Genomic DNA, 27,225 nt, shown 5'->3' with positions numbered 1-27,225 from the left:
AAGGTATTGAGTACTAAGATACAAGGTACTGAATATGTGGGAAGCAGTAGTCAATTATATGCTAGTAAATATTTAACGACTGGTGTTCCAAAAGTATATTACAAGTTTACTATAAATTTTCTTTACTTTTTTATTATCAATAAATTTAAGTGTATTTTTAAGTTTATTATAACTTAATGATAAGAGGTATACGTAGCAAGAAGTTTAAAAATGCTAGTAAAACATATAACTCTTTATTGTAGTGTCCAGTTAGCCAATTGTTGATCACAGAATACTTTCATTGTTTTTTATTGAACTCTATCTGTAGCCAACCTGTTTTCACTATGATGAACCATTGTAGTTCCATGTGAACTAAAGTGATTTTTCAGGCTATTTTTCTTCATTATAAAATGATATGAGTTATTTCCTGGTAAAATCAATAATATTGAATATAGAAATAATTTTTTGTTATTCACTATTTGACAGCTGTGGACATGATGCACTCTTAGTTTCATCCGCATTATTAACATTTTCTCCACCATACTTTCAAGTCTCAGAAATCAACAAAGTAATAAATCAAGCCCTGAGTCATAGCATTTGCCTATTTCATCATGACTGATTTTAGACTTTCCATGTCAAATCAGTAAATGCAAAGTTGTAAAGTTGGGCACAATTATATCACAATAGAGATACAAGAGTACACAGAGCCTCTGGAGTGTATAGTCCAGTGAAATCATTAGGAACCGATGAACTTTGAGTATTTATTACCTTTGTTCTTAACATAATTTATTTAATCACAAATTTATATAATTTTATTTTTAATATTGACTACATTTAACCATCAGCTGAAAAATCCCTGTACATTTAACAAAAGATAATCACAATCTGGTGGGAGCCAGAATACTGTTAGTTTCAGTGTGGCTTTATATGTGATCTAACATATGTGATTTGCATTTATCAAAGTTTCATTTGAAAAAGTTATAAGATATATGCTTATTTTTTTCAGGGTCCCACCACTTGATTTGGGAAGCCTTGTGAGCTCTGATGATGAGGTAATTTTTACTTCCTATTTAACATAATAAACACTTGACCACTATATTACACATAGCATATACTAAAATACAATTAAATTTTATTTTTTAGGATGATTTTTCATATGTTCCACTTAATATGGTGCATAATCATTTTAACCCACCAAAGGCTCTTGGTTGGGTCTCACCAGGTCAAATACCATATGCTCAGCATCATCTAAATGAACTGTTTAGTATATATTTGCTTATTACTAATTTTAAGAATTATAGCATGCATTATTAGCACCGTATTTGATCCAGAAATTTTTGTTTGAAAATCTCAAACAATAATGATGGTAAAATAATTTAGTTTGTTTTATATTTTTTCACACATTGGAATGACATTTTAAAATTTTCTTTTGTAAAATTGGTAAAATACAGCTATATTCTAATACATCAGGCTACTAGAATACTATGGAGTACATAAATAACTATACTTAATCCAATGTTTCTCCTTGGGGCATGTTTACATTTTAAACAATATCTTGTGAATGCAGGTTCTGACTAGTATTATTCTATGAATAGTATTTACCTTTCTGTCTTTGCATATCTCCATCATATAGCTAGTTCTATTCATGCTCTTCTCAGTCTCATTTTTGAAAACTGCATAAGTATCCTAATTTGTATGTTGTTACAGATTTTGTCCTTAAGTTTTGCCTCATCCCTTTTTTTTTTCCTGAGTTAAATTTGGATATCCTTAATAATTTTCAAGGAATGCACTGGTTTATATTTTCCTTTTGAAATGTCTATGCCTCTCTGGATCAATCTGTATGCCCTTGTATTTGCTTAAAACTTCTTTTTGGTTCCTCTTATCCACTGGTTCCTCTTATCTATTGTCTCTCATTCCCATGAAAACGTAGCATGGAATCAAATAATATCAGAAGGCAGAATATCTCAATATTTCAGAAATGGCAGTCAGTGCTTCTCAGCATTCGTGATCTCCAATTCCTGTAACTATTTTGGAAGACATGATTGACAATGGAATTCAAAAAAAGTGTCTACCTAAAACTTGTCAGAAGAAGGAAAAGTTTCTTTTTCTTCTCTCAAATTCTTTTGAAACCAGGATTGACCTTCAGCTGTGAAATCAAGTGTAAGATTATTGGTATTCAAATGCTCATTCTGAGCAGTTCTGTTGGCTCTTATTGGTCAGCGATGCCATACAAGCTCAAGGTTCTTAAATATCATCTTTGTTTAGACCATAGGTTATAATGGTCCATTTCTTAAACATAAAGGGTGAGGTAAATGGTACACCTGTTAATATCAATAAGCAAATTTAGTTATAGTAATTTATTTTTTTCTGAGAACAACAGACTTTTTTCTTTTTACCTCTAGGAACAGGACATAATACCTGAAAATTTGCCATCACCAACAGGCAAATACAAGCTAAAATATCAACCATATAAAACTGAAATGAAAGAGGGATATACACAATATAGTCAGAGAAGTTCAGAAAAGACAAAATCAAATATCATACATCAACAGTCTTCAAGAAACAAGATTGATGAAAAGGTAATACGTGAGAGTTCTTAAAATTTAAAATTTAAAGCAAATAATTCATGGGTTATAGAAATTTCTTTCTAACAATAGCCAACATTTGTCTCAGTAGGCCAGCCCAATATTATTGTAATTACTTTACCTATATTAGCTAGCTTTTTCTATATAACATAATGGGTTATTATCCCATTTTCTGAATGCAGAAATTCTAACCTTATCTAGAGTTATCTTTTCTGTTAGAAGCTTTTTACTTGCTTTGAGAATGGAGTAAGAATATGTATGTGCATATATATATTCTGTGGGAGTATAGTCTTTAAGTTTTAAAGTTGAAACCTCAGAATATATAGGGACCTATTTTATTCTAAAACTGCCATTATTTCCTGACTGACTTTTGCCTCATTTTTAGATTTTTTTTAACCTTACAAATTGCTGAAATTGTTATGCTTTCATTAATATTTATTAGGTAAAAATTCACATTTATGGATATAAGAGCAAATTAAACGTGATAAGCTTAATGGTATTTCATAAACATTCAGGAAGTCAATCTTTATTTTTGGGAAGGCTTGAAAACAGTTTATGGTACTACAGGCCAAAAATAAGAGAATATTTGGATATGATTTTTAATTTAGTTAACCTTCTATAATAATTATGTATTTTTGGAAGTTTAATGGTTTTACTTGCTTATTTTCCATAGGTTAAAAAAAATGGAAATTTATAAGTAGGTGTGGCATTGCAACTATTTTTTTAATCCATGTATGAACTATCTAGGACTAAATAAATCATGTTTAGGTGAAAGAATAACAAAATTAATGAAATTATTTGTTGCTTTTTATCATAAAACAAATTTCCAGACCTAAACATATGCAAACATTATCAGTTGATATTTATAATATTATTATAGGATAGTTTCACAACCTTTACCAAGCAGCCTTGTATTATTTGCAAAGTGTAATATTAAGATCACTGTAAATATGCTGGGACTGTAGGTTTCTGTAAGCACATGCTCTATTGAGTGGCAGAAAAATAGTTCAAAATATTTTTAAAGTGAAACTTTAATTTCTTGGAACACAAGTTCAGATGAGGACACTTGTTTACTTTTTGTTTGAGAGGAACAAATATTATTTGCAAATCTCTCTATATGATTGATAAATGTTTACCTAGAATGGATATTTTACAGAAGCCAATCTATGTGTATTTTCTGCCTAGATAAGATGTTGTTTGACTTCTTTGATTTTTTTAAAACATACATTAAAAGGGTGAAATTATTTAACACATTTTTGGTTTTTTTGCAAAAGAGCTATTATAAACAAAAGGTCTTTTAAAATGTGTAGTACTGTGATTATCAAGACTATTATATAAATGAGTTATTGATAAATTCTACAATTAAATGAGTTAACATTGTGATGTCTGGAAATAGAAGTCCTTGATTTTAGAAATGTGGTCCCCTCTTTTTAGAGCAGAAAGGAACATGTAAATTGATTTTCTTTATTGAGGAAGAAAAGTTAAGGTTAGATGTATTTAGGATCCAGGGCGTTAACATAAGGCCATAGGTACTGACTTATCAGGCTGATACACAAGTTGACAAATCATCAGTTGGAACTTGATTCTAATGCCAAATTTCTTTTGTTGAGTTTTATTACCACTTAGTATAAAATGGTGGTGAATTTCTAGTTACCCAATTTTTTTGCTACTGAAAATGTACACTCATGTGTGCATGTATATATTATCCGAAATATTGAAACATCTTTAAATAAAATATGGAAATTATTAAATTTCAACTTTAACAAAATCATATTAATTCATTAATTGTATTTATTAATCATGTTAGATATATCTTTTTCATAAGATTTTTAAAAGACAAATGCCTTTTGGCCATAGAAATGATTTAATTCATTAATGTATTGTTTTTTTTTTATTTCCACAAATAGTTATTGAATTTATTGAATGTTTTAACTATATGCAAGAAACTGTTCTGGGAATAGGGGAATAAAACAAACAAAAATTTCTGCTGTTATAGAACTTATTTCCTACTGGAAAGAGATAGTAAGAAGAAAACATAATCAATCAATGCATTCCATAACCAACCAGCCCATTTTTGCATCACAGATGGTCATAATAAGAGCTATGAATAGAAGAGAATAGGGAGAGCCAGGCTGTAGGTATGGGGTAGTAATTTGTTTAGGGTCAGCAGGGGAGACCTTTTCCATAAGATAGAATTTTAGCTCTCCCTGAGAGACGGAAGCCAACCAGTCAGTAGAAACTCATGAGGTAGGAGTAGATGGTTTAAGAAATCTTGAGAAGCAGAATGTGGTCAGAGGAAGAAGGAGAGCTGGAAGAGTTGGGAGGAGACTGGGCAGAGAGTTAAAGGGAGCCTGGAAGCCAGATCACAGTAGCTCCTTACAGGTAAGGACTTTGCCCTTTCACTCTGAGGCAGTAAACTGCTTAGTTCTGTTGAGAAAGGGTTTAATTGAGAATATGGCAACCTTGGAAACAGGAAGACCTTTGGGAGACTGTTACAGTAATCCAGGCAGGATATAAAGATGATGACTTGGATCTGGGCGGTGGTAGCAACAGAACTGGATAAGAGGTGGTCTCATGACTTCAGATTTTGGCTAAGGTGGGGCTAAGAAGATTGGCTACAGATGGGTTGTAGGCTTGAGAGATAGGGAAGAGCAAGAATGGCTTTGCATGAATGAATATGCAGGACACTATGCTAATTAAAATAAGCCAGGAGCAGAAAGACAAGGGCTCTATGTGCTTGCTTATGTGGTTGCCAGGGAGATGGGGAGATGTTGGTCAAAAGGTACAAAATTTCACTTATATGATAAATTCTGGGAAACTATTGTAATGTTGGTAACTATAGTTACTAATATTGTATTTTTCACTTTTCAATTTGTTTGAAATTTTCAGTGTTTTCACACCTGTGTGCATATCTATTTGTGATGATGGATGCATTAATTAATTAGTTTGGTTGTGGTAATTATTACACATGTATATATATAGCTAATCATCACATCATATTCCTTGAATGTACACAGTTTTATCAATTAAATACTTTAAAATTAAAAAATTCCTCTGAGCCTTTGGCCTAAGCAGTTGACCTTCAGTAGAGTTGAGGAAAGACTATTTGGAAGTATGGTTTGGGGAGGTTAAATTTGATGCATCAAGTAGAAATATCACTCACTGCTTTCCTTTTGTAAATTGTTAAAAACAAGGTGAAAAAATTCTTTAAAAAGATTTTTTTTAACACAATGCAGAGCATTGCTTATGCTAAAATGTATCTACTAAATTACTTTGTTTATTTTGTCTAATGCTAAGCATTTTTTGGTGCCCATTTAAATAAATCATTATTTAGGGAAAAGAATTATATTGGCAGTTAAATAAATAAGACTATTCAATATTCTCATACATTGATTTCCCAGTAGTAAATGCTTTTCTGGCACCAGAGATACAGCAATAAAATTGACAAAAGTTCCTGACCTCATGGAGATTATAATAGAAGACACAGGCAATAAATTATGAGCACATATGTAATAAAATTTCATGTAGTCACCAAAGGTCATGAAGAAAGAGCAGAGTATGAAGTTGAAGTGTGATCTTTGGAAGATCTAAAGTAAGAATAATCCATAGGATAAAAATTCTTGAAGTTTGTTAAGTTTTTGACAAGTTGCTGTCATAATGAAACTTTTTTTTTAGTTAAGACATTATAAGTACATCTCATATTCATATAAAAATTTGTCGTTCTGTCTTTTTGACAATCCCAAAGAATTCTTTACCTTAGAGAATACCACTGTATTTTAGTATTTTGTTTCTGAATTTAATTTATTAATTTCACAATAACTCAACATGGACAGTAATAGTTAAAATAATTCTCTTATTTAATGTTTAGTTTGTCAGGTAATTTTTTTCGGGGGGCGGTGGCTGGGTATCAAGGATTGAACTCAGCAGCACTCTACCATTGAGCCACATCTCCAGCCCTATTTTGTATTTTATTTAGAGACAGGGTCTCATTATGTTGCTTAGAGCCCTGCTTTTGCTGAGGCTGGCTTTGAACTTGTGATCCTCCTGCCTCAGCCTCCTGAGACTCTGGGATTACAGGTTTGTGCCAGTGCACTTGGCTTGTCAGGTACTCTTTATAAGAATTGGGCATGTACCATCTCATTTAATCTTTTTGGTCAAGTAGTTACTATTGTTCCTATTTTATCTGAGTAAACCGAGGCACAAAGATAAAGTAGAAGAGCTGGATTCAAAGAGAGGCAATCAGATTGTCATAGTTTGTACTATAAAACTCCTATAAAAGTAATCTCTGAGGCATTTAGTCATTATCTAGTTGCTTATTTTGTAAAAATACAAATATTCAAAATATGTGTATAATGGTCCATTTATTGCTTCGTTATACAGTGTATACAGGGTGAAGAAAACAGCTTGGATGACCTCACAACTCTGGATAGGAAAGCCCTCTTGCAGGGTGACTATGTGCACAACTCTCAACATGTACAGCACAACGCAAGGAAATCAGATGCGGTCAGGCTTCAGCACTCTCTTATATGATAAGTCATTAGGATCATTACCCTTCAAGAGTTTACAGACTTAGAAAGATTGCAACAATTGAATTTGGACTGAGATGAATATTCATTGATGTATAAATTGAGTTGTTATTTTTATAAATGATTAACTTATGTTTGGTATATTTTCTGTGGAAAGCATCTTGCATTTTATTTACAAAAATTTAGTTTATATTGTTCAAAATATTAATTGGCCATTTTTTATGTTAGTGGGCTTATTTGGTATCACATCCTCCCTTCAAATAGATGCCTAGTTATTGTTTTGAAATTCATAGGTTACTATCATTACAGAGATTCTGCCAGTTGTGGAAAAAGCCAGGAATTAAAGATGTTTTCTTTAATAAAATTGAAGCAAAACTCCAGACTTTCAATATTAACTTTCGAGTATGTATTTTTAACAGTTAAATAGATTGATAGGTGGTGCTCAGACCAGTTCTGGTATACACAGGTAAGTATAATATTTCTATAGTATCCCATGGTAAGGGGACCAAACTGCTTGAAGGTGGAGTGTGCTCATCCCCTAGAACCCCAGGTGATTAGTATCTTAGACATCCTGAAAAGGTAATGCAATACGAGTGTTGTGATCCTGCTTACGAGATGGGAAAGCTCTGGCTTAGATAACCCAAATAATAATAAAGCAACATGGATTTAGCTAGTTACATTTTACATTATCATTAAATATATATATATATATATATATATATATATATATATATATATATATACACACACACACACACACAACATATATATGCAACATATATATATACATATATCTGTGTATATACATGCATATATATATATTCACTATATATATACATATGTGTATGTATGCACAATATATATACACATACAATTGTATAGATAAACTATTGTGTGTGTATATATATGTGTGTATGTGTATATACTTTTTTTTAACTTGAGTTGCAGTCATCTAGAATCAATATATTATGAATTGATAATGATGTGTAATTAATCTCTGGATCAGTCAGGCTAATAGTCTGTGGATGTCTCAAATTTATTGCAGTTCTTCCATTAAAATCACATGCATGAAGTTTTCTATGCTTATTATTATTTAAATATTTATGCTTAGTAGTATTACTTGGGTCATTGTAAAAATAACAAAATTATGAGGCAAAATAGTGTCCCCAATAAGGTTTATTTTCTGAAGTTGTATTTGAGATGGATATCACCTATACTTAGGACCCATTGGGTAATATTCTTGGTATAACCCAAAGCCACCCGGGTGGTAGTAGATTTCTTTTCTTTGTATTGACATTATTAGTGGTGATGTATATAAATTGACCATCAAGTAATTTGAGTTGCTTTTTTGCGGTAGTACTTGTTTATGTATTTTGTTTCTCCAAGGCAATGTGGATATGAGTAGGCTTTTCAGACATTTGAAATGATCAACAATGTGTTTTAAAGATGGAGGTACAAACTTCTTTAGCTACTTAGAGGAACAACGCGTAGTGACACTATGGTTTTTATGCCCCTCTCCTGGTGCTGTTGTCATTTTTCAGTGTTGTCAGCTCTTTTGTATTCCTGTGACTTCCGTTTCTAATCTGCTTTATGCTTTCACAGACCTCTAAATCAATGTGACTGAGGGTGGTTCCAATCTTCCCTACAAAGTAAAAACCACCATGAACTTTAGCACTGAAGGTGGCCCTTTGCATGGGCTCTAGGGGAGTCATTAATCTTCATCTTTGTCTAGGTTTTGGGTTTTTCATCTACATTCTGGCTGGAGTGGATCTCTTCTGGATATAATTTCAATATGTTTTACTGTCTGCTTTTAAATTATCCTCAAGTATTATAAAATACTCTTTGCTTTAGCTGTGGGTTATATAATTTTCTTTTTTAATTGCCATTTTAAACTTACTATTAAATAAAAAATCATTATAGTGTGTTATGAACTTAGAGAATAGCATAGAAACAGTCATGTATTAAAAGATATAAAAGCTATTTTTGTTATTTTTGGATATGTAAACTATACATCTTAAATTTCTACCAAAAAACACTAAATTCAATTATAGGTTAATGTTTATATAATAGTGGCCACTTTTTCCAGGTTTCATAGAAATTTTCACTTTTTATTTTTATGATATGTTTTTACTTGATATTTTGTGTTAGTTTTAAATTGAACACTTTCCCTAAAGTTGCAAAGCCTCTGTCTTAAACAACATTATCTTAGTTGATTTTTTTTATTAGAGTATTAATAGAGATATGGTAACTACATTCTAAGAATAGGACATGTATTGTTTTGACCTCTTAATTTTTAACTTCTTTTATTTTTCCCCTAAAGAAATATTTTAGTGTTTATAGTTGTGTAATCTCTAATTGGAATTGAATGATTGCAAATCTTCCAATTTGATATGACCTAAAAAGTAGTAAAAATGCTTTTAGATGAGTTGGAAAAATAAAAAATAGTATGAAGACAGTTAAATAAAACCAGTAATTGAGGAAAGTTGATTAGATACTATTAAGGTATTATATACTGTTTTAGTCAGCTTTTGCCTCACTGTGACCAAAATACCTGACATGAACAACTTAGAGGAGGAAAAGTTTATTTAGGGCTCATGGTTTCAGAGCTCCAAGGAGGAAAGCTGCTTAGCTCATGGCAGTGTTAGGAAGCAGAGGGAGGGGCAGAGGGTGGAAAATGGGCTACAGGGAAGAAGAAGCACCCTTCCAGGGCACAGGCCCAGTAACCCACCTCCTCTACACACACCCACCTGTCTGTAGCTACCACCTAGTCATTCAAACTAGGACGGACTGACCAGGTTTCAGCTCTCACAATTCAAACATGTTACCTTTGAACATTCCTCCATTGGCATAGAAACATTTTGGGGGACACCTCATACTGAAACCATAAGACAGACATAGAAAAGATTATCTTCCTTTTAAAGATGGGAATTCTTTTGTTATATTTTAGATTTTTTTTTTAACTGGGAATTAAACCCAGGGGTGCTTTACTACTGAGCTGTATCCATAGCGCTTTTTATTTTTTATTTTGAGATAGGGTCTTGCTCAGTTGCTTAGGGTCTTGCTGAGTTGCTGAGGCTGGCCTTGAACTTGCAATCCTCCTGTCTCGGCCTCCCCAGTTGCTGAGATTATAGGCATGCACAGCTGTGCCTGTTTCAGTTTTAGATTTTTGATGTAAAGTTGAATGATTCTATTTCAGTTTCAGCTTCTTCAACTGTGAATAGTTTTAGACTGCACTCTTTTTGTTTCTGTATTGGTATTCTGTTAGCAGGTTAAGATACATTTGGTAGGACATGTCTTATTGGGAGTAATAAGGAGGGAGGGGCATGTCATAGCCTTCTTACCCTTTATTCTGACTCCATAGCTTGTTGGAAATGTCTGATGATTTGAATTGAAATTTAAGTGCTTTACTTTTTAGAAAATGATAAGTTAAGAATAAATAATTAAAGCTTAAGTATGTTAATGATGGATAACAATCTGTATTTAAGAGCAACATTAGAAATGTTTAAATTTTTTTTGGATTTTGGTATTAATTGTTCTGATTTATGGACAATAAAAATGTTTTTATTTTTATCTTCTCAGGAAATTGTGGTTGCGGAGAAGAAGAAACAGACCGTCACAGAGCAAATGATGATAGACCACTTATCTAGGTGAGAGTTAGTAACCCGTAATAGAAATCCATTCCAAAAGTTTTCATTGAATTTCTTTTTCATGCATGATACACATGTCCCTGGTCACTCAAGGCATGGCTGACTTAGAGGTTCCCAAGCTCTGTCTTCACTGTACTCTTAGTGTCTTAGTAACTTTTTTTCAGAGCACCCCTAGACCAATAGAAATACATAATAGTTCTATTTATTAAAAACTTTTATCTAAACAACTTAATAAGTATCTATTTCCTAACAACTTTGTGGCCACATGAAAAAATAATGCTGCTAAATTAGAAGAAAATATATTTATTTCATTCTTAAATTGTCACAGTTGCTTACTAATGGGTTGTATACATCTTTTAAGCACTGAACAATCTTTTAAATCTTAGAATCATTTAGGATCACTTTCTATTCTACATTGATTTTCACATATTTGCTTTTTATCACAGTGGTTGAAGAAAGAATAACATAATCCTGTGTTGAAGCTGTTAGTTACTTTCAGCTAATAGTATATGATATGCAAAAGATGGCGAATGTCTGTTTCCCTTAAAAATTAATATCCCACAGTTCCCCTATGCAGTTTGAAAACTGTGAGACTAACCTTCAAGAATTTAAAAGCTCCTTAGAAAACTATATAAAATTCTATTACATGCAGTGCTAAAAAGTATGACAGCTTGTAAATATGGTAAGATTTCAGAAGAGGCTGGACGAATGCAGGAACTCTTCAAGGAAAAAGTAAGACTTAAGATCAACCTGAAAAAGTTGTTTATTTAGGAAGCAGAAAGAATGATAATCCTACAAGCATATTTTTCCGTAAATTCTTTGAAACAATTATTTTTATAGTCTCCAACGTATCTCTCTCTATCATCCCATGGACTTGACTTATGTTTTACCTCTACCACCAGTACCACTTCTCTTCATAAGGTAAGTAGTCACATCTGTATTGCTAGACAAATGGTGGTTTCTCAGTTCTCATTTACTTGCTCCATCAGCAACACTGGCTCCATTGAAAGCTTACTTCTTTTTGGAACACTTTTTTTCTCTTCTCTACTTGACTTCTTGCTCACCCCACTTGACCGTTTTCCCCCCTACTTTCCACTCCTCATTGTTTTCTGGTTCTTCTTCGTCTCCCCAGTCTTTAAATATGGCACTGCCTAGGATGTTTTCTGTATTTGCTTACAGATGATTTCATCCAGAATCATGCCCTTAAAAACATTCTGTATCTTGATGCATCTATGATTTAAGATTTCAATTTAACAGTTTCATTTTCCAATCTGGGTTCTTCTGCATAACCCAGTTCTCTTTAATTTTCCTCCATGGAAACTCTTTTCTTGAAATTATTTAGGCCTAAATCCTGGTGTTGCCTTTAACTCATCTCTTTCATTCAAATTCTATAGCCAGTTTGTTAGCAGACATTTTCAGTTCCACCATCAAAATAAATTTATTCCTTCTTTTGCCACCATCCTTGTTTCAACCATCACCTTTTATTTCCTGGATTATTTATTTGTTAACTGCTCTTATTGTGTCTGCATTTGCCTCTTGTATAGGTTTATTCTCAACCCAGCAGCTAGAATGAAATTATTAAACAAGACAGATCAAACCATCCAGTGATTAAACCATCTCAATAATAATAAAATTACAATGCTTATATGTAAGTATAAGTAATTTTTTCAGGAGCTTAGAAAAACAGCATTTTGGGCTGGGGATGTGGCTCAAGCGGTAGCACGCTCGCCTAGCATGCGCGGGGCACTGGGTTCCATCCTCAGCACCACATAAAAATAAAATAAAGATGTTGTGTCCACCGAAAACTAAAAATAAATATTAAAAAATTCTCTCTCTCTCTCTTAGAAAAACCCAGCATTTAATTTTTACTAATGTGTCTTTAGATTAGCTGTCCAGACTCAGCTTAGATGGATGGATTTTACTCTGGCCAGTTATACATGAACAAAATAAATGATCACATCATTCTGAGCTTAGGTTGTAAGAGACCTCATATATTTCAATTTGCCCTCTTGTGCATCTACCATATATGAGAGCAGAACAATCCCTGGATAGCCAACTAGTCTCAAGTAAAAGATTCCTCTATAAATGCAGAGAGGCTATTTAGCTTGCACCATTGTAGATTGGCAGATTTTGTAGATCTTTGTAGATCATCCACACTTGCATGAATTAATTCATTTAAGATCAGCAGAGCCATCCAACTATATATAATATATAACCAAAGGAGGTCAAGTGGCTAAGCTCAAAGTCAAGGGGAGAGGAAGTACATTTCATTTATAATAAAGCCATGGCAAGGATGTGAATCAGGAGTGCTGAGAAATTGGAGCTAGTAATATAGTGTTCAATCCCACCATTGATCTGCTTACTGTTAGACTTTGGAGTCCTGCTTCTCTCGTCTGTCTACTCTACTCCAGCCTTCTGGCTTGCTCCCTGCTCTGGAACATATCAGGTTCTACTCCTGTTTCAGGTACTTTGCATATATTTCCCCCTCTGCTTAGAATGCATTTTCCCCATAAATCCATATTGCTGCTTGCTCACTTTACCTTTATTTAGAAGTCACCTTATTGAGATGTACCTTGGCTATAAGAAGTTATAACTCCCTTACTAAAAACTCTATAGCCTCTTACTACTTTGTTTTTCCTTCCATGGGAATTATCAATATGTAATTTACCTCTTACTTTACGTATTCATCATGTTAATTGTCTGCGTGCTCCATAAAGCCGGTCTATTTGGAATTTTGTTCATTTTTGCTGCATTTCTATTCCCTAGTGGAGTATCTGTACACTAAGTACTTGCTGAATGGGCAAATGAACGAATGAACTGGAAAAAAAGACTAATTAAGTCAGCAGAACTGAATTTTATGTTTAGCTGTGTGACTAAAATTACTTTTTGAGCCTTCATATTTTCCTTCTGTATGTCTTGATTTTAAATTCTTCCAAAAGAACATTTAAGATTTCTATAACTCTAACATTATGTGTCTATTTAACATAGAACTGATACCTGTGAAGATGTGAGAACAAAGAACAAAATAGGTACAATTTTTTGGTAAATGCCAGCCTTCTTCACCAGGAAAACTAAAAATATTATCTTTATATTCAGCTTAAAATTGTTTGGTTCATAACTTGGCACACAAATAGAAAGTACCTACAGTATAGGGTAGAAATGCCTAAAGCTTTTCCTGAATGTTTAAGCAATTGAAGAAACTGAAAAAATTCATAAATTCTTCTATCTCTGACTTGCTGTTTATCTCTGTATTTTTTGAAGACTCATGATACCTTTTTCAAAAAAGCTTATGTATTTATTCTTTTAACCAGTTCATCATCAATTAATTCTGACTTGAGGTTTTGCCAGGGAAATAGAAAAAAACCAGAGAGGGCAACAAGGTTGTTAAGAATTATATAAATTTATATTTTGATAAATCATGCTGGGTAAAGACAGAAGTAAGGATAGATTACCTTTCTGCCATTAAAATACCACTACCAAAAATGACAAACCAAAACTATTATATGACTCCCATATTCCTTACATTATTAAACGAAACTCCTTTCACAATGTAAGATTACGGTAGATTTTTCTACTTAATGATGTTAAAGCCAGTTAATCTCCTAGTTCTTCCAGTATTTCTCAAATCCATTATATTGCATCTATTTTTAATGCCACCTTGCCATCTTTTTTTCTAGCCTATTGCAGTGTTACCTAATAGCCTGTCATGACTCTGTGTTTGTTCATATTTCATATTTGGTAGAACATATAATAAAATGGGAACAGGGAGGCATAAGCTCAGTGAGTGAGCACTTCACTAACACTAGATGATAGACACTCCTCTAAATAATATGTATTAACTAATTTATTTAATCTTCATAATAGTTATTTGAGAGAGGAACTATTATCATCATCATTATTATTATTGGTACTGAGGATTGAACTAGGTATTTAACCACTGAGCTACTTCTCCAGCCCTTTTTATTTTTTTATTTTGAGACAGGTCTCACTAAGTTGCTTAGAATTTTGCTAAATTGCTGGGGCTGGCTTTGAGCCTGTAAATCCTGCTGCCTCAGCCTCTCTAATTACTGGGTTAATAGGAGTGTGTCACCATGCCCAACTCATTATTGTTTCTTTTATGAGTGAAGAAACTGTACCCTAGAGTCGAAAGACTAGATAAGGCCACACGCCTAATTTCTGGAAGAGGCAAGGGCTGAACCCAGGCATTCCAGCCCCAGAGTATGTGTTCTTATCCCTGCCCTGTGCAGCTGCTCAGGTGTGCTGTGCTGCTCTGCTCCTGTGCTGCAGCCTTGTATTTATTGTTGCTCTTCTCCGATATCCTGACTCCCTTTCCTCTGAACAGCTACTTCTACTAACCTTTTCAGAGGCATGCGGACATCTCTTCTTTGAGGGCTTTGGTGGAATCTTTCTTATATATTCTTTTCCAGGATTTAAGTCATCTTCTGTTGGCCCATTGAATTTCTATTATAGTACTCATTACTTTATTTTCTTCTTATTGCATTTTTATTCTTATTATATTCTTTACCAGTGTTTTCCTCTATCTTATCAGAAACCAGTGTAGTATCTATTTGTTTAAAGAGTAGTAAAAGAAAGACATGAAGCACTTAGCATCCTTCAAAATTTCAATTTATTTTTAGACAATAATTATGGAATAAGAGATAGGAATATTCAATTTTTATGGCCAATATTTTTAATAATTAAATTTACTCATTTCTGGCAAAATGTTATTCTGTGATTTAAATTTCATTTAGTGTTTAATCTTTTCCAGCTGCTTAAAAATATATGAATGCTAGAGTAATGCATTATCACATTAATTATTAGACTTCATATTTTCCTATGTAGGGCTGTCATCAGTGATCCAGAGCAAAATATAATCATTGAGAAACAAGAAACTACTCATCCTCTTCGACTTAGGAAAAGAACACTACATGAAACAAAGTAAGATTTTAATTATATGAAATGAGGTTGCACTATGTTATCAATGAATTATTAAAATATATCTCTCTGGGTAACATAAAAGGCTTTATTTGTTTTTGCTTTTTTATTATATAAAGATAAGTGAAATTTTTGGAGTCCAGATCACAGTTCTGCCACCTTAAGATGTTGGAAACCATACCTTATTATACCCCTTTTGCCCTATAATTTTTAAATTATAATTTAGGGGAAAATTTACATAACCTTTAGGAATAATATGTGAAAATACATAACAGAGTAGCTCAGACATCTGTATCTGTGCAATATATTCGGTCCAAATATCACTGATAAAATTAGTAACAGTTCTAATTATTTTTTTAATTTTACTTTGTATGTTATAAAAACCTTTAGGTTGGTGTGTTAATCAGCTTTTCTGTTATAGTAACAAAGTAATAATGAACTTAATCAGGAAAAAAAAAGCATATTTTGACTCATAGTTTCAGCTGATAGTGCTTGGCTCTGTGGCTTGGATCTGTGGCAGCACAGTACTTTACAGCAGGAGTATGGCATAGGAGACTGTACAGGTTGTGGCAGCTGAGAAACGGAAAGGTGGAGTCGGGTAGTGAAAAGGGCCAGGGTCCAGTAGGGTTCTTCAAGGACACACTCCTAATGACCTAACTTCCTTTATCTAGGATACCCCTCTTAAATATTCTACCACCTCACAATATCACCATGAGCTGGGGAATGTACCTTTATTATATGGTCTTCTGTAGTACCTTTCAGATCCAAAGTATCACAACTGAAATGGACCACTGCACTTAAATTCCTTAGCAACTTCACTGACAGTTGTCTTGTAGACTCAGTTTTAATAGACAGAAAATCTACCAGGATCTACAGTAGCTGATTTGTATTTCAGACTGCTATCTTTGTACTTTCCTATTACTTTTATCTTTTTTTCTCGTTTTAATTTTCTGGAAGGCTTTGCTTCCATATATTTAAATATTTCAAAATATCATATATTATTCTCTTTGAACTTAAGTAAAAAATTGCAACAAATTTAGTATGTTGAAACAACAGATTTATTCTTTTACAGTTCTGAAAGTGAATAGTCTAAAATTAAGGTGTTGGCAGGACTGGATTAAGTTTCAGGGGGCAATCCATTTCCTAGTACTGTGCAGTTTTTCAAGGTTACCTTAATACCTTGACTTATGGCCCTGTCCTCCATCTTCAAAGCCATTAATGATTGGTCAGAGTTTTCTTATGCTACCTCACTTTGATACTCTTCTTTTGTGGACACATCTCTTTCTTTGCTTCCCTCTTATAAAGATTAGCATAATTATATTGAACATGCTTGGGTAAACCTGGTAAATTCCATATCTTAAGAGCCTCACAGGCCTTATCTTTTATTGGTGGTGGGGACTACTGGGGATTAAACTCAGGGGCACTTGACCACTGAGACACATCCCCAGCCCTATTTTATATTTATTTAGAGACAAGGTTTCACTGAGTTGCTTAGCACTTCACTTTTTGCTGAGGCTGGCTTTGAACTCGAGATCTCTTGTCTCAGCCTCCTGAGCTGCTGGGATTACAAGCAACCTTGTCTCTTTTATTATGTAAAATATTTGCATGTTCTAAGCATTAGGGTATAAATATCCTTGGGGGCTATCATTTATCTACCATACATCTAAACTTACCCTTTAAATTAAACTTTTATTGAAATAAAACACACTTTACAAAGTGCACAAATTTTAATTGTACAGCACAAGGATTATGCAAACCAAAATACTCATGTGCCAAATTCCTAGATCAGAAACAAAGCATGATCCGGACCCTATAAACCCTCTCGTGCTGCTGTCCAGTTACCATTCACTTTCTTTCTCATGCCAGGTGAACCTTTGTATCCTAACATCATAGATTAGAATTGCTTGGTTATGAGCTTTATATAAGTGAAAATACAAAATTTGAACTCTGTGTCTACCTTCTTTTATTTCCCCTAATATCAGCCATTGATTGATTGATTATTCAGCATGACGTTTTGAGTGTGTGTGTGTGTGTATATATATATCAGCCTTCTTTTATTCAGCATTGTATTATCCATATTGCTATTAATAGTTTTCCCCATTGCTGTTATACAGTATTTTGTTATACAAATATGCCACTATTTATTGATAGATGTTGATAAATATTTGCCTACGAATAGTGCAGCCATGAACTTATTTGTGCATGCCTTTTAGTGAACATATGTACGCATTTATACCGAATAAATACTTAGAATTACTGGATCATTTAGTATGCACATGTTAGCTTTAAAAGATACTGGTAAATAGTTTTTCAAGCTAATTGATGCAAATTACATTAGATGCAATTTACATTGTAGTTACAGTACATTTTTTGGGGTACTGGGGATCTAACGCCAGGGGTGCTTAACCACTGAGCCACATCCCTAGGCCTTATACATTTTCTTTCTTTCCTTCCTTCCTTCCTTCCTTCCTTCCTTCTTTCCTTCCTTCCTTTCTTTCGCTGAGGGCCTTACTAAATTACTGAGGCTGGCTTGGAACTTGTGATCCTCCTGCCTAAGCCTCCTGCTGGGATTACAGGTGTACACTACCACACCCTGCTCAAGTTGCAGCAGATTTTTTTCAGTGCTTGGTATTGTCCATCTTTTTCATTTTAGTTCTTCTTATATATGTGCACTGGTGATTTTAATTTGCATTTCATGGGAGGCTAATAAAGTTGAGTATTTTTTCATACATATATTGACCATCCTGATATTCTCATATGAATTTTAACCAATTTACCAATCTTTTCATATATATGTGTATATGTATACATGGATATATGTGTTTATATATGTGTGCTTATATGTACATATATATATATGTATATATAAATAAATTTGTGTCTTTAAGAAATATATGCCTACCATAAAGTCACTTTCATTCTTATAATGTCACTGTGTCATATGTGACATTGGATAAATGATTTCTAGGCCTTTTCTTCTATCTCATCTATTGTTTTCCTGTACCTATCTTAATTGGTATTCTTTATATTAAAGTAAATACCTAAATCTTGCTTAAAGCTAATCCAGTTCCATGAAAAATATTATAGGTGCAATGATTAGATTTATTGAATTTATAGATTTCATCCTCTCTTTCCTTCTTCCAGGAGAAAAGAACTCTGCATAAATTTAGAAGCAGGGATTGGTATGTGAGGGCAGCCTCTTCTCTCCCCTTTTTCTTGGGAACAGCTGCTGCAGAAGCACACATTTTGCCTTAGACATTAAATTTTTACAGGATCCACCTTTAATGGAAATAAGAGGGTTAGTCTTTTTCATTGTAGAGTTAAGGACTTAGCTTATTACTGTTGCATACCTAAGACAAGGTTTCCAACAGCTTTATAAAATTCATATTTGGTGTTCTATATGCATGGTCTTCTTTCATTATTGTTTCAGAACTTGGATAGAGAAAAGTGTTTGTGCTTCTTCTTGGGCACCTAAAACCCAACATTGCACTTTGCATTTAATAGTTTCAGTGTATTTACTTCTTTTATCTTTTGAAGGAGACTCTAGGCTCCTTGATGCTGTTACTACAACCTATTGCCATTAAAGAGAGTTCTGTTCACTGCTGAAAAGCCATGTAATACAATGATTAAGAGCAATCTTTTTTTCTGGCTCTGCCATTTACTAATTATATGGCCTTGGGCAATTTACTTAACCTATTTCTGACTCTGTAAATTTGTTTTTTAAATGGGGACAATAGTACTTACCACACAGAGTTATTTTGAACATTAAATAAACTAATGCACATTAAAATGACTTCCCATTGACTGGTTTCTAGGAAGTCCTCAATAAACGGTAGCTGTTATTGCTGTTATTTTCTCAGCACTTAGAATTGTTCCTGACATGTAGTGAGCATTCAATAGATACATTAACAACAGTGGATTAAGCTGAATTGGGAGGACTAAGCTTGCCTGTTTCCTCTATGTGTTCACAAATTCTCATTTGATCTGAAGGCTGTTGTTTTCTATCTCCTGCTTCCTTTTTTGTAGAGACCTAGAAGTATAGAGGAACAGCTTTTCATGATCTCACACACACAATTTATATTATACCTGTAGTTTTATTGGAAAAATATTAAATTATTTGGGAAGAGTACTAATGATACATCATTGAAATCTTCAAATCTCTTAAGAAAAAGGATATTAGTTATAGTGTGCCAAAGTGTGTGCATTTGAAATTTGTTTCGTATTTTTAAACAGTTTTAGGGCTGACACACTTTATGAGATCATTTACTTCTATCTGAAGACTATAAGGGTTAAGTAACCAACAGACTTAGTTCAAGACTTGAACTTCATCCAGCACTCTTTCCCACTGTGTTATTTTGGAAAGGAATACTTTCCAGCTTCCCATAACTGAAAACCTGACTGATAATGGCTAAATGAGTCAAGATTTATTTTTCTTACATATTGACTTCTTGGAGGCAGTTATTGGTTGGTTTTGGCTGCTGGCTCAGTGATGTTGTGACCTTGGACTGACTTTCCTAGATCTTACTGGCCCTTCTGACATGGATGCTTGATGGCTGTCATGGCTCCTGGCACTAATACCCTTTCATGTTCACAAGCAGGATCTCTTTTCAGGCTACTGTCTCATCCAAAAAAAATGAAACTCTCCCTAGAAGCTCATCGGCAAAACTAGGTTTCTTAGTCACCCCTACATTGCAGAGGCTGAGTCTCACCCAGACCCACGCGAGCAGTGGAATTTGGGTTTCCTCTGTGTGTAACAGGCTTGCTGCGAAATAAAGCAAAGAGAAAACGGTGAAGAAACTACAGGACACAGGAAGTAATTTTAGAAAGGATGGGGAGAAAACTCAGTTCTCCGATCTTAGGGATCAAGCTTTCACCCTAGAAAGAGAGCGAAAGAGTCCGTGCATGCTTTACTTATATGGGGGAAGCATCAAAGGTTTTCCATGGAATGTTCTTGGCCAAATAAGATAGGAGGTGTGCTGTCCAGTTTCCAGTAGGTTACACCCCACTCTGGACCTATGAGAGCAGTCTCAGTAGCCAAGCAAAGACAGAGGTCACCTGCCTTGTGCAATCCAGTGAGTGGGAGGAGCCACAAAATAGTTTGCAATGCCAAACCTAAGTCTCCCTGGCTCAAGGCTGAGTGAAGACGCTCAAATCAGCTCAAATAATTCACAGGTGGCCTCCACAGCTAAGCAAGAAAATTCTCTGGTCCAAAGGAAGCGGAGGAGAGGAAAGTTAGAAATTTTCAGGTGCTCCAGTGCCAGTCAAAAATGTGTCCTCTCTATTCAATATTCACTTCTATAGCACTTTGATACCATGGATTCTAACATAAAAGTCATTTGTGTGTTACGTACTAGATCGGTGATTTCTTCTGTGTCTGGTACATTAGCCATCTGAAAGAATTTTCTATCTTTATCTAATATATGAAGCTCCAAACCATTACCATAATCTTTCTGTATATTTATCATGTATTTTAAATATAGTACTTTAAAGAATTATTGACAAAATGTATTTTTTAACAGGATACGAACCCACTCTACATTAACTGAAAATGTGCTTTCTCATAAAGTACAATTTGATGGTAGGATCATATCGAGGTAATTGTGATTATATTAATTTTTAATTCTATGATTATAAAGGTATATTCTCTTTTCACCTAGAAACAATAATGAGATTGCACAAATTTGTACTATTTAAGTGAAAAACCATGAATTTAGAAAATACATTTTTTAGGTTATAGCAATTAATCTGTTATAGAAAATATAGGAAATATGAAGTTCTAAGAAAAATATCTTAATTAAAAGTTATTTAAAGAGTAATTTAAGGGCTGGGGTTTGGTGCAGTGGTAGAGCACTTGCCTAGCATGAATGAGGCACTAGGTTTGAGTCTCAGCACTGCATATAAATAAATAAAATAAAGGTCTATTGATGACTAAAAAGTAATTTAAAAATATCATTAAAAAGAAACTTAGAAGTGAATTTATAATACATATATTACTACTAGAAGGTTCTATATTACTTGCCTTAACTTGTATGTAAGATACTTTATGTAATTTTAATGGTTTTAGTTAACAGTAGATTATTGATGGAGCAAATGACAAGGAAGATGATTTTTGGATCTGTTATCCCAGTCTTATAAAATTCCATTAATACATAATGCTGCTTGATTTTTTGTGTATATTTCTGGCAAAATGTGCATTTTAAAATTATAATACTTTTCAGTGATTTTAAGCCTGTTCATGAAAATAAAAGATAATAAATGCATGTCTTTGAGTGTCATCTTGCAAACTCAGCATTTTATAAGATGTTTTACTTTGTTAAACATCTGTGTTTGAATTAGTACTCTACAGCGTGACATATCCATACTCATATCTGCATAAGGAAAGTATTTTTTTCTTCAGTCACATTTAACTTGCAAGCTATGGGGTGGAACCCTATAGCTTCCCATAACCTTCCCTCATTGCCCAAAACTCAGGTTTATATTATCCCCTCTTGAGATGCACAGTTTTAGTTTATAATTAATTTAAAAATTATTCTGTTTGAAAACCTTGCTGTCATTCTCTTCCAGAAATGGACGGGAGGCCTGCCGAGAACTGATTGGGTTCTTTTTCACTCATGACCAGTCTCTCACGATGTATGAGTATCGGCAATTTGGGAAAAACAGGTATGTCATCAAACACTGTTAGAACTCTCAAGATAATTATTTCTGGGAGAAACTGAATAACTTTACTTCTTTTTTTTCATCTAACTTCTAGAACAAATGTGCTTCCTTTTATTCAAAAAAACATTTATAGTCATCAGAGTGGACGAAGAAAAGGAAAACCATACCAACTTGGTGATTTTTATATTGTAAGTTACCAGTAATGTGTGCAAGTGTTTAATACCAGATGTTGGATTATGTGGAGTCCCTCTGGGAGCAGAGGAGCAGAGCTTCTCGTCTTGAGGTTTTTTTCCTTTCCTTTTTATTGAGCAGGGACATTTGCGTGAATGGGCTAATGGTTGATGTTTCCTCAGAGGGTTCTGCCTCTCAGGCCCAAATCTCAGTGGCCTGAATCTAAGCATAGCATTTATTTACCATAATCCCAACCATGTAGTTTTATTCAGGAGAGCTTGTCTTTTAGTACTTTTAAAATCTATACGGGGTTATATCCTTGGATAAGTGGCCACCTCAATAATATAAGCAGTAATGCTTCAGCTAGAGCCGTGTTCTCTGATGGTGCATGGTTTCCTCTGTAGAGGTACAGTGGCCTCTGGACCTGTCATATCATTGGTAACCTGTTCTTCTTTTGAGTTTCACTTCTTGAAAAACTTCTGGCACTGGTGAAATGGAAGGGTTTCTTTCTTTTGGATCACAGATGCTATGATTTATGTAGTACTTTGAAATGTTATTTATTATTTATTGAAGTGTTGGGGAGTGAACCTAGAACCTTGCCTATCATTAAATTCACACATTATATAATGAATAAAATAAAGCACTGTCCATAGTAATCATTCATGTGATAAATATATATGCATATGCTAAACACTGGATATAGACCAGTGAATAAGTTAGATCTATTCCCTGCTTTTGTGTCACTTATTATCTAATGAGAAACAAAGTCAGAAGGGGAGGGATAATATGGGGCCAGATAGGAGGACTGATGACCCAGGTTTGTGGGGCCAAAGAATATTTCCTGGAGAAAGTGTCCTCTAACCTTAACTAGGAGTTACTTCAGCTGGGATGGAAACATACCCATATGGAAAGGCTTCTAGGTAAAGAAAGGAGACAGCTCAACCAAAGGACAAAAGCAAGAAAGAACATGGATTATTTGGAGAACTAAAAGTAGTTCAGTCTGGTTGGAATAGAGTTCAAGGTGGGGGTTGTCAAGGGAACAGTCGAGTTCATTGAAAGTAGTCTTATGTAAAAGAATTCATCAGAGAGTCATTCAAAGAAAAGAAGTGGGAAGAATGGGGGAAAGTGACGTTGTTATGTTTATAATTTAGAGAAATATCTCTGATTACACTGTGTGGAATGGATTGAAGACTGTGTACATGAGGACTGAACTGGATTGAATTGTATAATCTAGGAGAGAAGTTGTGGCAACCTGAATTAAGCAAAAGGTTGTATCCACAAAGCTACTTAGAAAAGTAAAAACTATTCAGGAGGTAAAGATGTTTAATGCCCATCCCAAGATTACAGGTACTGCCTGCTCTGAATTGCCATCTCCAAAATTTTGTTGTAGTTTATGATTTATTCTCACCATCCCCATTCCACAATACTTTAACCCAGGTGTGGAAATCTGCTTCCTTTTATGATTTCCATGAGAGAAAGGAAGGAGGGAGAGAGGGAAGGAAGGAGAGAAAAGGAAAAAGAAAGTCAGGCATACATGCATAAACCACATTTATGATTCCTTGTCTGTATGGCAAACATTTCAAAGGAGACATTTAGGGAGGTTTATATTGTAACAATATAAACAATTTAGAATTATTACTGGAAATTTCTATTCCTAAAATTATCCCTTGGGTACTTTTCTGTGGTAAAGTCCTTCCTCTCCATTTTCTGTCTCTTCCACCTCTTCCCACTCCCCTAATTTTCTATTTATTTATCTAGAAATATGCAGCCCTATTATTTTTTATTAGGGTTGGGGGGTGTATTTTCTTCTTCATTCCAGATATTTATATAGAACATATCTTTTCATTTTTATATGTCCCATCAGATCTTTTTTCCTAAAACACTCCTTAAAAGAAATTTGAGTGCCAGTTGTTAAGATAATACTCATAGGAAAATGCACATGTACCCATAGAAACATCTTCATAAAAGTGCATTCATGTATATATTCACTCATACATGTGTAAATATAGCATCAGAACAGTGACAGACTGCACAGACCCTTATGCATGCATGTTTAATTATACATACGTACACTCACATATATAACCCTGCTACACATATCATGTAGTCTCTTCAGTTGCTTAATGTGATATTATTTGCAGGAGACTTTGCAACTTCTCACCTTAATCTTATCTTCCTTCAATTACAAATCTAGTCTAAACTGCTGTATCCTATTAGACATCCTTCCTGGATTATTATGACCCAAGTCACTATAATATTTCACTTCATCTCTCATAATTCTGTCTCCCACATCTGCATTGCAGGCTCTTTGGATCTTCCTAAAGGAAGATACATCCTCTTTTCTATTCCTGACAGTCCATCCATTGGATTTTATTTTCTGCTCCCAGAATATCACTCATTTTTAAGTTTTTCTTAACTTTTGAGTGTTGTTCTATCAGGAAGACCCAGAAGGCCAAAGGGTAAAAAAGGTAAAATCTGACCATGTTATCTACAATAGCCCTTCTATTCGTCTTCATTATTTGTTCAGCTTACTTTTTTCTCAGAGTTTCTGACATTATATTATGTATATATATGTTAATCTATTAATTTTCTCTGTCATGAGACTATAACTCTTTGAAAGTAATCACTTATCTATCTGGGGTACTACAATCCATCTGATATCCTGACAAGTGACAGATTTTTAAGAAGCACTTGCATAAATATTTTTGAATGAATGGACTTATGTTTAAATTTTAAGATCTTTAAATTCAATCAATGCTTGAACCATTCTTATTCTTAAAGGAACACACACACAAAACACACTTGGTGCTGAGTATCAAACCCAGGGCCTCACATATGCCAGGCAGGTCCTCTCTCACTAAGCTATACCTTCAATGCCTGAGGAATAACTTTAGTATTTTAACTTTTGTGCTAAGAGCACTAAAACAAAGAAGAGATCATGGATATCTAAATTCTTAGTCAGTGAAGACTGCATGAAGAAATGTACAAATGCGAAAGGGCCATGTTGGGCATAAGCTTATTTCCAGCATGCTGACAGTTCTAGAAGTGCAGCATATTGTTAATGAGTTTCCTGAAAGTTCTCACCAGATGTCAGTGAGGCTGAATAAATGTTTAACTTTACATTTGAAATATAAGTAAAATTTGTCAAGTTTTATAGTCAAACATGTTTAAATCTTTACTAAAAGTGAGAATTATTATTAGATCTTTAAATTTTCCATCTTGCCTTTGAAAAATAAACAAAATCTCATTTTTTTTTTCTGGAAAAAGAAAAATGTTATGCTTACCTTTCTTAGATAATATCCACATCTATGGAACTTTAGGTTCATGGCCTTAAAAGAGTAAGTAAAGTCTTGCGTTTTGGGAGATGGAAGTCTAATTTTAGTTTCTGGAATAAGTAACCAAGAAAATTGGGAAATTTTCACTCTAATTATTTTTCCACAATCTATTAAGTTCTCATTTTGATGAATTATTGTACTCATTTCTCTGGAAATGTGAAAATGGACTTAAAGTAATCTTTTGTCATAGAAAAACTTGATAGAGATAATCTAACCTTTCATTTCATTTTAAATTTGTTTGATATTTAATTATAGACATAAGGCTACCTGTGATTGGGGAGAAAGCTTTGTACATTTTAAAATTGTATATTGATTACTTTTCAGCTGTTCAGTGGTATTAATATATGTTCATGAATATAAATAAAATGATAAGATAACTTATCATTTCTGTTTGGCACATTGTAAGTTAGTAGTAGGCCTCAAAACTTTGGGACCAGATTCTCCACTCTAATGGTTCTGCTTTTATTTATCTACTTAACTTTGGATGTTAATTTGACTTCTTCTGGGCTGCTGCTGCTGCTTTTTTTCTTTTTCTTTTTCTTTTTTTTTTTTTTTTTGCCATAAAAAGTGAAAATATTTGGACAGTTACTGAAGTAAACATGAAGCTACCTAAAGGTGACAAAGAAGCTCTGCTTGCCCCTAAATTCACTGAACTCATTAGCTTGGCAGATCTGGAACCCATCTGCAGCCTTATCTGAGAAGCTCCATATCACTGCTTCCTACTTTCTTAGTTGAAAAATATTTTAAGGATTACTTTCATGACTGGTGTTGGGGAAATAGCATTTGAAACCTAGAAAGTCTCCCATAAAAGTACTAAGGAAAATACTTTTATTATTGGAAAAGTATTAAGCCAGAATGTAATGCACATCATAGGCAATTTGGTAATAGAGTAGTGCAAAGACAGAAATCTCACCCTTTTATGTAGCCAAGAAGACATAACCCATTGCATACAAGGAACTTGCCTTCCAGAAAGAGGACTTGACAGCACCATTTGTCACACATAGTTCATCCTAGAGTCACCTTGTAATTGGGATGACTGTCTGTGTTAGCTAATTGACTTTATCCAGAGAAAACAGACTTTTCATCTTTGTGACAAGAGGTAGTTTTGCACTTAGAGCAAGGTGCCTAAGGAAATCATTCTCCTGTCTTCTCACAGAAAGTGGGAGATAAGAGTGCTGTTGCCCGTGATGTTTACATTTCAAAAAGTGGTTCCCAGGTTTTACAGAAAGATTTTCCTAGGACAGAGAACTGGCAGTAGGCCTGTCTAATTTAAAAAAATATATATATATACATCTCAAAGAAAGGAGGAAGTATTTCCATTGCAATTAAAAATGTTCTAAAATAACTGTTCTAAGAAAAAAGAAAGGAGAAAATTTCTCCCCTTATATTC

At 33.8% G+C, this 27,225-nt stretch overlaps 1 protein-coding gene across 1 annotated transcript in view; it reads left to right on the top strand.

Annotated features, from left to right (window-relative positions):
• The window catches only part of Caps2 (calcyphosine 2), a 44,223-nt gene that overhangs the window by 4,050 nt on the left and 12,948 nt on the right, over positions 1-27,225 (top strand). The window contains 8 exon segments of the mRNA XM_076853132.1: positions 986-1,031; positions 2,382-2,558; positions 6,945-7,067; positions 10,670-10,737; positions 15,580-15,675; positions 21,192-21,266; positions 22,237-22,332; positions 22,424-22,517. Coding sequence (XP_076709247.1) covers positions 986-1,031; positions 2,382-2,558; positions 6,945-7,067; positions 10,670-10,737; positions 15,580-15,675; positions 21,192-21,266; positions 22,237-22,332; positions 22,424-22,517 — 775 coding nt within the window.

Source organism: Callospermophilus lateralis, chromosome 4 (assembly GCF_048772815.1).
Source record: "Callospermophilus lateralis isolate mCalLat2 chromosome 4, mCalLat2.hap1, whole genome shotgun sequence".
In the NCBI taxonomy this organism is placed as follows: Eukaryota; Metazoa; Chordata; class Mammalia; order Rodentia; family Sciuridae; genus Callospermophilus; species Callospermophilus lateralis.
The sequence above is the reverse complement of the archived record's forward strand: the minus strand, read 5'-3'. Positions and strand labels throughout refer to the sequence as shown.